This window comes from Bolinopsis microptera, chromosome 3, assembly GCF_026151205.1.
Source record: "Bolinopsis microptera isolate Bmic1 chromosome 3, MBARI_Bmic_1.0, whole genome shotgun sequence".
NCBI lineage: Eukaryota > Metazoa > Ctenophora > Tentaculata > Lobata > Bolinopsidae > Bolinopsis > Bolinopsis microptera.
The window spans coordinates 3,746,754-3,759,498 of NC_087074.1; the positions used below are offsets into that span (position 1 = coordinate 3,746,754).

The following is a 12,745-nucleotide window of genomic DNA, read 5'->3' on the forward strand; positions in this document are numbered from 1 at the left end:
TACTTGGAGTTAATCGAGATCTTCCTATGGCTAACGACTATAAGTATACGAACAGGCTCACTTGCAGTACCTCGAATAAATACGCTAAGCTCGCAGCCCGGCTAATACTCGTGGTGCCCTAAACGGTGCTTTTTGTTCTTCTCTTTTCAACCTGATGAATATAAAGATGACTTAGTCTATTTGTAATCCCGTATGAGATTAACAAGGACAGACAGGCTTGGTAAGTTTAACAAGAGTTAGAGTGACTGCAATAGTTATAGTATGTATTTTCTTAGCACAATGATCCTAGTGGCAAGTTACTGAGGGCATGGTGAAACTGAATCGTTTTACCATTGAATTCAGAATCTAGTCTCTTACTTTGTGGCTTCTATGGAAATCTATGAATAAACGGACAATGAACTATTGGAGCTGAGAAAGGAGTGACAGTTACATTACGATAACTCCATAGTAATTACAGAAGTACCTCGCTATAAGAGTATAAGTAAAACGCGCCTCGCTATAACGAGGGCCGAAAAAGGAAATACAGTGGCCACAGTCGACTCTACCCAATTTTGGGGTTTGGCGAAAACAATCACAGAATCTTAGGTATTACTCAAATATAATATACTTGTTTGTTGCAGATTCTCTGGCGAAGCAATGAAGAGAACATCAACAAGTTAGAATTTTACAAGATAAGCAAAGGTCGCTGGAAGATCATCTTGATCGGTTTTGTGGCAATTGTGTTGTGTTTAAAGTATTTTATGTTTTATTGGGCTGTATGGGATGGATATTTTGTTGATGTGATTAAAACTTTCTTTTAAGGAATACTCCTAGCTAAATACTTTATCGGACCCTATTTGGGCGGACATTAATTGAACGCTGGAGGCCCTAACGTTTATTTTAATGTCCGTTCAAATAAAGTCCGTTCATTTAAGGTCCGTCCAAGTTAAAGTCCGTTGAATTTAAAAAATATTCTATCTTTTCGTCCAGAATATGACAACTATGATAACTTTATTGTGCCGTAAGTTAACAACGGAACGGTTCTCCTTGGTCTGCCGGAGGCACAGAAAACTTTAATGGTATATGATGTTTTCAAGAGCCACTTGGCGGAAAAGTCAACGAAATTATGGTACTCAACTACATAGTTCATGAGCTAGTCCCCGCCAACATGATAAACTTGTTCCAGCCTCTAGATATTACGGTAAATCGTGTTGCCAAGGACATAGTCCGACGTTGTTATAGTTCATATTACTCAGGGGAGGTAATGAAACAGTGCTAGGAAAGCTCCACGTGATGTTAAGGTTAACCTTAAGTTGTCTTAGATAAAAACCACTTCACGCCGAATGGCTTGTAAAAGTTTGCACTGAAATGCAGGACCGGGGTAGTTTGATGAAAAAAGGTTTCCATAAAGCTAGAAATCACTGATGCTTTAAGCATGGACTATTTAGTATGGTAACACGACTCCTGTCCGACAACGACATCTGTCCGACAGCGACATCTGTCCGACAGCGACATCTGTCCGACTCAGGATATCAGAAAAAAACGACATTTTTCCGAAATTGTGATCTGATTTCAATACGACACATTTCCAATTAGAGACATGATCTGAACTGCTACTTGCTAATTTGTATACGTAACATTTCCAATTTGAGATATGATCTGAGCCATAGTTTACTACCATAGTTTATTTTCATTTGATGTCGATAAATTGGACAATAGTTTAAATGTTATATAAATGTTACCTTATCGGACCTTATTTGGACGGACATTACATGAACGGACATAATTATGAACGGACATTAATATGAACGCTCGAAGGCATTCAAAACCATCAAAAATCCGAACTTTTTTCAATTTTTTTACGTTTTTTTAATTTCAGCAAATGATTTTTAAATCCATTTTTTATACAGTAAGTAAGAAAAGGAGTCATTAAGCAGTAAAAATGTTGAAATATGTGTACATGATCAGTGTCTAATGTCACATATCATCTTTATCAAATGGGTTTTCGTGCATGAAATAGTCCATGCTTCTGTGATTTCTAGCTTTATGGAAACCTTTTTTTTAATCAAAGTACCCCGGTCCTGCATTTCAGTGTTAACTTTTACAAGCCATTCGGCGTGAATCTGTTTTATCTTAGACAATTTTAGGTTAACCTTAACATCACGTGGAGCTTTCCTAGCACTGTTTCATTACCTCCCCTCAGTAATATGAACTATAATAACGTCGGACAATGTCCTTGGCGACACGATTTACCGTAATATCTAGAGGCTGGAACAAGTTTGTCATTTTGTTGACTTTTTCCGCCAAGTGACCCTTGATAACATCATATACTAATAAAGTTTTCTGTGCCTCCGGCAGACCAAAGAGAACCTTTCCGTCGTTAACTTACGGCACAATAAAGTTCTCATAGTTGTATTGTCATATTCTGGACAAAAAGTTCGAAATGGAAAAATTTTTGAAAAAATTTCAACGGACTTTAACTTGGACGGACATTAATTGAACGGACTTTATTTGAACGGACATTAAGATGAACGCTAGGGCCTCCAGCGTTCAAGTAATGTCCGTCCAAATAAGGTCCGATAAGGTATTTAAATATATTCAATACAATTCAATACAAATACAATACAAATCTAAAGCATAGTCAAACTTCCGAAAGCTTTTAGGAAATCCATAGGGTTGCTGTAGTTGTGTAATCATCTACAATTCTCTGAAGTTGTCGATCATAACGGATCCATTTGGGTGCTCGTGGTAGTTGCCGCCCGTCTCTTTTGGTTTTGTTCACGTCTGTAAGGGCTTGGGCTGCTACAATTAAAATGAACCGCTGACACGCAGGTCGGTAGGTAATTATCTACTGCTTGCTTGCAAGCAGTGCCCACTTCGATCTTCCGTGTAACGTACTGTAGTTTGTACCCGAATCAAATTAATAGTGATTCGTTTGGTCATAATATTAATATTAATATTTACAAGCCGACACTCGAATTCCACCCAATTTTAGGTTTAACGATTTTCAAATAGTATAATATTTCCTAAACAGAAATTTAACATTGACTGAATAGTATTTTAACCGAGGAGGGACCAAATTGAGAGTGTAGGGACCAACTATTTGAGAGTGGAATCTAGACATAAGGATTTTGCATGAACGTAGTTAAGTAGTTAAGTAATTTGTCGTCATAGGAGTAGGACTAAGTCTAACAGGACACACATAACATTTCTTTTAGATGTACAACCACATTTTATGCAAGAACCACCAAAATTGGACGGGAACCCGTCAGTCTGACATCTCTGCAGATAACACCGAAACTTGCACGTCTCTAATCTCAAACCTACACTTTACAGTCCTATAAGGCTATAAGGTAACCTCTCTCCCAAATTTAACACAAATTAAATCTTTACCATATTGTTTGGCGAAGACAAGGTCGTAACAATGGTGTGGATCGACAAGATATACTAGAAACAGCAAATCCAGCCATGCAATAGTATTACACTATTACTGACTTGCTGAGGAAAGAGCAGTATTTTCTGAAAGTTACACTACACAAAAAAGGATGGTACAGGCGGATTTAATGGAGAAGAAAGTGATACAACTGTTTGTCGGAGACTGTCAGATCGAACTGTGTTTATCTCAACTTGTGTACGTTCAGTCTGTTTCTTTTAGCCTAGTCATTTTGGTTCTGTTCTTTTCTCTGTTTTACATCTGTTCCTTTTTTTTTCCGATAAGCGTTATCCCAAATTATTTCAAGATCCAGTGTGATCTTCATTTCTAAATGGTGAAGAGAAAAGGAAGCAAACAAGGATTCTTGAGTTCAGGTACCAATATTTTCTAACTTCGTGAAATTTGTTTAAGAAGTTGGTTTAGGAGAAGCTGATAAGGAAGAATTTGTAGGTTAAGATACATTGTCAGACATATTTGTGGACTAACATGTAATATACGCGAGTAAATGTAATATCATATTATGTACATAATTAAAATAAGCCACATTTTCATACATGTATATATTTGTACGTTTGCAGGAGCGCTATAACAAGGCTATTTCAGAGCTTAAATCATTTAGAAGATATCCCTAATAATAAAACACAACTAAGAAGCTATTTATAGGTTATCTAAAGATTGAAGAAGATGCTCCGGTTAGGGGTTCTATACAACTTAGAAACTCAGACAGTATACTTCAGATTTCAGAGTCTGTCGTTCAAGGTATAGATGTAATATTGGAAATTACCGGAGAACGGTGTCGTTATCTTAAATATTCTCAAGTTCAGTTGTGCATTAATTTACGGAGAAATATCAATCCCCATTCCCCGTTGTTAATTGAAAATCTGATTGTTAACTTGCTCCTATCTCTCGGTTAGAGATAACACTTGTTAACTTGCTCCTATCTCTCGGTTATAGATAACACTTGTTAACTTGCTCCTATCTCTCGGTTAGAGATAACACTTGTTAACTTGCTCCTATCTCTCGGTTAGAGACAGGGACAAAAGGATTTCGCGGCGATTTTGGCCAAAAATCGCGATACCGCGAATTACATTTCGCGGTATATTAAACTATACATCAAATTTGTCGCAAATAATGGGAAAAATCGCGATTCCGTACATGCCGCGATTTCCTTTTGTCCCTGGTTAGAGATAACACTTGTTAATTTGCTAATATCTCTCGGTTAGAGATAACACTTGTTAACTTGCTCCTATCTCTCGGTTAGAGATAACACTTGTTAACTTGCTCCTATCTCTCGGTTAGAGATAACACTTGTTAACTTGCTCCTATCTCTCGGTTAGAGATAACACTTGTTAACTTGCTCCTATCTCTCGGTTAGAGATAACACTTGTTAACTTGCTCCTATCTCTCGGTTAGAGATAACACTTGTTAACTTGCTCCTATCTCTCGGTTAGAGATAACACTTGTTAACTTGCTCCTATCTCTCGGTTAGAGATAACACTTGTTAACTTGCTCCTATCTCTCGGTTAGAGATAACACTTGTTAACTTGCTCCTATCTCTCGGTTAGAGATAACACTTGTTAACTTGCTCCTATCTCTCGGTCAGAGATAACACTTGTTAACTTGCTCCTATCTCTCGGTTAGAGATAACACTTGTTAACTTGCTCCTATCTCTCGGTTAGAGATAACACTTGTTAACTTGCTCCTATCTCTCGGTTAGAGATAACACTTGTTAACTTGCTCCTATCTCTCGGTTAGAGATAACACTTGTTAACTTGCTCCTATCTCTCGGTTAGAGATAACACTTGTTAACTTGCTCCTATCTCTCGGTTAGAGATAACACTTGTTAACTTGCTCCTATCTCTCGGTTAGAGATAACACTTGTTAACTTGCTCCTATCTCTCGGTTAGAGATAACACTTGTTAACTTGCTGATATCTCTCGGTTAGAGATAACACTTGTTAACTTGCTCCTATCTCTCGGTTAGAGATAACACTTGTTAACTTGCTCCTATCTCTGGGTTAGAGATAACACTTGTTAACTTGCTCCTATCTCTCGGTTAGAGATAACACTTGTTAACTTGCTCCTATCTCTGGGTTAGAGATAACACTTGTTAACTTGCTCCTATCTCTCGGTTAGAGATAACACTTGTTAACTTGCTCCTATCTCTCGGTTAGAGATAACACTTGTTAACTTGCTAATATCTCTCGGTTAGAGATAACACTTGTTAACTTGCTCCTATCTCTCGGTTAGAGATAACACTTGAGTGGGGTGATGTAGACGTGTTCGTGCCCACTAAAACTAGTTGCTTTGGGAGGAGAGTTGTAGAGGAGGAGCATTACATACTGTCAGGTGGGTCACTTTCACTTTCACTTTCACTTTCAGTAAATATAACCTGAAATTAAATATAAAGTTGTAATATAAATAAAAATATGTTTCGCTGGTGAAACGTACATTGACGAACCATGTTATTACAATGTGTTGCCAATATTAAAAAAACACGTGACGGCATCCGTACTAAAACGTTCTATGTTTATTAGATCTACATTCTACAAGACCTGCTTATTTCAGGAGTAGGAGGAAGTGTAGGTACCGGTACTCTGGTTGGTATTATGGGTGAGAGCGGCAGTGGCAAAACTACACTGCTGCAAACTATTTCCAAACAACTTCCATCTTCTCTTACAGCGCTTGGTACGACAATTGCTTACAATTACTTTCGGGTATAAAATTAACAAAATTATGGGGTATTATTTCCGACAAATCCGACGAATTTAAGAGAGTTTACTTATATTACCTGCAGGGTCGATAACGTTAAACAAAGTAGAAGTAGGTCCCCGTCTCCCGCCTTCCTGTACCTTTGTACCCCAGTTTGATGAGTTTCCTCCTTGTTTGACCGTCACCGAGCATCTTCACTTCCAAGCCACCCTCAGACTTGGACCTAGTTACTCTCAGATTGCTAAAGCAGGAAAGGTAGCGTTACTTACAATTAGTAAACTGAAGTTATGATTATACATCCGGACGATAATAAATCATCAAATTTTGGTCGTTCAAAAGAGCTTGCATCCATTGTTGGAAATACTAGACTCAAATTAGATAATTATCAACTATGACAGTTCACACCACATAGGTGCTGAAAATTTTAGACGAACTGAACCTGACGAAAGTGAGGTACTCTAGGATAGGATCGAGTAAAGAAGAAAGGGGTATAAGTGGGGGTGAACTGAAGAGACTCTCTGTTGCACAGGAGCTACTTGTTGACCCTTCTCTTATTATCTTAGACGAACCTACTTCAGGTTACTAAATATACACGATTGCAATTCGCTTACCTCATATCTATTATCTATTCACTATTTTGGAATCAAAATCTCTGGTAACACTTTTTGCAGGATTGAAATGCCTATTTGCCAAATCCACCAAATTTAATCGACCATAAAATCCAAATATTATGCCTCTCAGGTTTGGATACATTCATGTCAGAACAACTGGTGAACAGTCTAAAACACTTGACTCTCAAAGGACGGTCCGTGCTGTGTACAATCCACCAACCATCCGCTGAAACATTCGCTCTGTTCGACAAAGTTCTACTGATGAAGTTAGGTCACGTAGTGTTTGAGGGACTGCCTGGTGACATCATGGAGTTGCTCCAGAGCGCCGGTGCAGCTGCTCCGACTGATAAGAACATCAACCCTGCTGATTATTTACTGTACTCACTGTGTACTGAGTCAGATGTGGTGATCAGTGCTTTACAAAGGTATGTACGGAGCAGTAAACAGATAAATGGATATCACGTGTTGGGCGTATTGCAAATTTTGTATCCTGCAGCCAGAAAGAAATTTTACAAAAGCAAGTCCACTATTATGACTTGATGATCACAAATAACTAAAAATAAATAATCGTCTCACTTACTACTACTATACAATTGAAATTTGATCATCTCTCTCATTATCTAAGGTCGAGTTTGGTGGACTCGCTGAGTCAAACAGCAGTTCCAGTCTCTGGAGTAGAGTACGTGATGATGTCAAAAAGTCGAGCTAGTGCACGACAGTACTCAGTATGGCAGGAGATCTTCGTCCTCAGCAAAAGAGATGGGATTACTTATCTGAGGAACAGAGGACAGCTCGTCAGTAAAGGGGTTGAACTGGTGGTGGTACCCGTACTGCTGGGTCTGCTATACTGGAAGCTAGATAGCACCTTCCAATATGTCCAGTCCAAACTGGGGCTCATGTTTCTCGTGCTCTTCTACTGGAACTACTCTTGCTATATTTCAGTTATGCCAGTTGAACTATTCGACAGAGTTTCTTACAAACGTGAGATCAGATCCTCAATGTACAGTGCAACATCCTGGATGATTTCCAAATCACTTGTCCGTATACCATTCGAAACACTGTTCACAATTATCTTCGTCACCGCAATATATTGGATGGCTGGACTAGATTCAAGACCTCATAACTTCGCGGTCACTCTAATAGCTGCCTGGCTGAGCGCAGAAAGTGCGGTTTCGTTCGGATACCTCACCTCTGTCATATCACCATCCTTCAAGGTGGCAATGGCTCTTCACATCCCCATAATTCTTCCTTTATTCATCACTGCAGGCCTCTTTATAAACGCAGCAACTGTACCCTGGTACTTGGTGTGGTGTCAGTGGTTATCCTTCTACTACTACTCCTTTGAGATGATGTGTTCTAGCCAGTTTACCAGCTCAGTTCCCTTCCCAGGATGTGAAACGGGAACATGTCCCCTAAACACTGGTGAGGAGGTTTTGTCTTCTCTTGCTTTTAGTCCGGATAACATTTGGAAACTGGATCTGCCCATGTTGCTGTTCCTTATTTTGTTTTATAGGACGCTTGCATTGATTGGAATTTATAGACGAGCAAAATGACAATAGCCTTGAAGATGAACTATAACACAAACATAATAAGGGCTTACCTGTACGTCATGTAACGTAATTAAGATTTCAGTTTAATTGATATTTTTATTTCGTCGGCAGTCTAGTATATACAATGTACAAACGCAGCAAATATTTGAAGCAAAACTTTATTGACTGTTGACGATGTCAACCCATCGAGATCGTAATTGCTCTGCGAAGCAGAGCAACGATCGACGATGCAAAGCAAGAATGCTAGTTCGCGCGGCGCGTCGAAGTCCTCCAAAAGCAAAACCTAAACTGAATTAAATAAAAACGGAACGCGACGTATCACTATCATTTCATTTGATATTTATACTTTTGGAATAATGAGAATTAAACCATAAAATACGATTACAATTAATAAATAATGCATGTTAAGTGTCGCCCACGATCGAGCAATAAAGTTAAACATGATTTTAAAAAACTTATAGATTGTAGTAAGAAGGTATTTTATTGACAAATGACGCGCAATGGATGTCAACCCATCGAGACCGTTGCTCTGCGATTGCAAAAATGATTATAGTTCGCGCGCGGCAATAGTTCGCGTCTGAATGGCAAACAGTCATAAGTTTTAGTTTGATTCACGATGTCAATCCTTCGCAGCTCGGCGAGGCCCAGTGGTGCCCATGTGGTTGCGAGAAGAATTATTTGATGCGCGGCGCGGCCCAGTAGTGCATCGCGCTACAAGTTTTATAGTAGAGGCTCTTACGGGCAAAAAGACGTGTTTTCTGCTACGAGTTTAGAGACCTAACCGCTAATTGGACACAATAGTATGATGTCTAAGGATCGATAATATGTTAAGAAGTATAAATTTGGACTTATTAGTCACGTGCTATACCAATGCGCGTTTTAAACTTTGACAGTCTATTACTCTAAGGCAAATAGAGTAATTATATTCATATTTTGTCAGCAATAAGATCACATTATATTTTACCTGAGGACCCCAGGCTATTATGTTCATTAACATAGCCTGATGATACTGAACCCTCTAGAACGCGCAAGGCTTTTTAATAAGCGCGTTTTTGCGCGTGGAATGCTCAGCGCGCAAAATATGTGTTTTATAATGATTATATCATCTTGGTAGACCGTTTAGACGTTCATGAAGGCGTTTTGTGACAACTTTTATTTGTGTTCTTCAGTCATAAGTCATGTAAATTACGGCTCACTTCATACAAATAATGGCAAACTCGATTATATTGTGTTACGTGTTTGGTACAGGGTATTTACTTGCTGCAAGCAAAGAATAAAAGCACAAGAATGATGATGTTTACAGTTTAATGTTCACCCTCCGATTTTCCGCACCAAGGCAGAACAATCTGCACGAGAAGTTAACAATATGGTGATATTGTTAAAACTACTGCCGAGCACTCCACAGCAAAAAAAACGCGGTCAATGCCATGTCAAATGTTATTCCACCATATCTAACAATTTTGTTTATGAACACACGAGCCTGAGGTCGGGAAAAGGTTCTAGACCTAGGACAAAAGTGATGTAAAATTTCTTCTTTTAAATCAATTAATTAAATACCGGAAAAAGAACATAAAATGGGTCATTAATGAACTGATGACCAATAGATTAATTAGCGTCCTATGACCAATACCAAATACATAAATCACTCATCATGACTCCTTTATATTGATCTGGGAGCCAGGGGCTTTGTGCCCATAAAAAACAGTCGTTAAATGACTTTAGTTAATTCTAATAATATTTAATTGCAAATTGATGTGTATAAAACGGGGTCCCAAGATTATCATACCCTATCATAACTCAGGAGTCATGCTACGAATTTACGTATAAATATAATACAAAGGACATAAACTGAACAACTGTTATTCGGTTATTTACTGGGTGAGAATAAGGTCTGCACTAAACTCTGTATACTTAACCTACTCCACGTAGCCCGGAGTTACTTTTAAGAAGCTCGAGATTATGTTTAAATATTAACCCGTACGTAATAAGACCAACTTGATGACTAACTTCCTTATTTGGTCAGCCACCTGATCAAAACAGTTTTTGCCATTATCTCGACATTGCAACTTTAGATGCACTGCAGATAAAAATCACGGACTAAAAATCAAAAGCTAAATCAACCAGCGTTTTTAACTATTAAATAACAAACTTTTTCCACGAAAATTCAGTCAGAATGATCAAGTCATAATATTGTCATAAGTGAGAAACCACGTTTTCGTCGAGCAGTGGGATAGAATGTTTCCATCGAGCAGTGGGATAGAGTGTTTCCATCTAGCAGTGGGATAGAGTGTTCACTCCTCTACTCCAACTCTGTCTTCCTGCAACCTACACGGCTTCCTTGTGGAACATCACCATCGCTCAGTATCTCCTAGTGATGATCCTGAGTCTGACCCGGACTGCCTTCCTCACCATGCCTTCAAGAAAGAAGAACAAACGATCTGTCCTGCTCTCTATAGTCCGTCCTACTGTGGTTATACAGGTACGTTGGTACTCTCATTTTTCCGTGTAGTCACTTCAATTTGTTTTTTTTATACACTCGTAGATGCGACCTGTAGATGCGACTTCATAAAACTCAAAGCTCACTTATAATATACACCGCAACATTTCAAGAGTTTTGATTTTCATTTCATTTTAAATTCAATAATATGGCAATTGGTGCCAATGGCATTCTGCTCGTCGAAGCATTTTCGCGAAAATGTTTTCAGTTTAATACTAATTTAGGTGTTTTTTAGAACTTTAAGATTATTATGGAACTTTTGAGCTTGGTACTGGTAACAATTATCTTAGATAATAAGAGGAGTACTCTGAGACAGTCTTGTCAAGATATTTCCTGCTTTTTATTGGCTTAAGTTTGCATTTATGATATATTTTTCCAAGTTAAAAATAAAAAAAAATGCAATTGGTTAGTATTGTAGCCGAAACAAACAATGGAGCTTTAAACACGACGAGAATTTAATGACTTTAGCAAAACTGTTCACTTTGAACTACTGACTAAAAGGTTTTTACGTCAAGAAGCATATAGAACCACCCTTTTCATACAGCAAATGGTGAAGCAATACTGTTGTTATAAGTTAATATATGTAATGTTTACTAATACTGTACCAAAAATATTTAAAATATGCACTCAACCTCGAGCATCTATCAATCTCAACACCAAATGAGGCTTTTTTTCTTCATTTCTTCTTCCTACGAAACACGATTCGGCAAGTTTTCATCAGAATTTAAAATCTGTCAAGATCATAAAATCGATACAGCTCTCTAAAAAATAAGTGATCGTATCGATCAAAATTCAATTAAGCCAATGATATTAAGCCAATATGTAATAGAAAATATCCCCCAGATGGTGCAAGCTGCAATTCCCAACAAGGGCACACGGGTTTACTCCCTAACGAGGTGACCACGTGAGATGCAGGGGTACTATTCGACGTGACACCCCAGCCTGACCATCTCTCCCCTCTCCACGTGCTTCCTGGGTGATCCCTATACTCCAGCCCCATCTTCCCCGTCATGATCTCCGGCATCATCACCACACGGGCCATGTCATGACGGTCAAATCCCCTGCCAGCACTCACCTCTCGCAATAACACCGTCCGGGGGAAACACAAGAGGAAAAAGCCACGCACCATCATCGCTATCACCGTGGTGTATCGTGGTTGCATTATCTGCCAGCCAAGCCTCACAGCTATTGTCATGCTGTGATGAAAACCTCATGAACTGGGACAGGTTTTTTAAACTTCTTCAGCAAACTTCCAGGAGGTTCAATGCGTGCCCTCAACGCCCTGTCTCACCCATCATTTAACTTAACACGATGAATCAGATGAAACTGGTTTCCTCATCGTGGCATTTCGGACCGCCAAAAATCACATCTCCGCCTACGTCAGCTCGGCCCTTCATGAGAACATCACATCCGAATTAAGATTCCTCAGTTCTAAGGACTCAGCTGGATAACGAGGAGCAAATCAAATGCAGGGGTGACCCAAGGAAATCTTTTCCTTGAACTATGAAAATTTCATAATTTTTCGTGCCGTGCCCCACATTGAGGGGTGGATAAATTAGTAGCAAACAGAATTCGCTTTCTGGAGTAAGCGACAGGACTAATACTAAATCGTGGTAAACTTTAGAGAATTCTGCTTATACGATTGCCAATAGTAATTGGTTATGATGTAGAACAATTGATACGAGACAAGGTATATTCAAAACCTGTGCATAACGTTTGGAAACTCTGGAACCTAGGATCAGTACGCACCATAGTGACCCTATTGTCTGTTTTGTATTGTGTAAATTTTCCGTCCGTTTATAAAGTGTATCAATAATCAATATCTGTGGTATGTATAACGGAGTGTTTATTAATCAAAAGCTCGCGATTTGGTAAAAATTGGCACAGCAAGACTAGATGTTTCAACCTTCGGTTAGACCACATGGGCGGCCCTGTAGTCAACCCTGGTCCCTCGAGAAAACCAC

At 38.8% G+C, this 12,745-nt stretch overlaps 1 protein-coding gene across 1 annotated transcript; it reads left to right on the plus strand.

Moving 5' to 3' along the window:
• The first annotated feature begins 1,105 nt into the window (after positions 1–1,105).
• On the plus strand, positions 1,106–12,232 carry LOC134812542 (protein white-like). Its single transcript, XM_063820025.1, has 8 exons — positions 1,106–1,180; positions 5,664–5,760; positions 5,980–6,128; positions 6,277–6,378; positions 6,536–6,701; positions 6,865–7,159; positions 7,360–8,156; positions 12,102–12,232. The coding sequence occupies exons 1-8, from the start codon at positions 1,106–1,108 to the stop codon at positions 12,230–12,232; spliced, it is 1,812 nt and encodes a 603-aa protein (XP_063676095.1).
• The last annotated feature ends 513 nt before the right edge of the window (positions 12,233–12,745 follow it).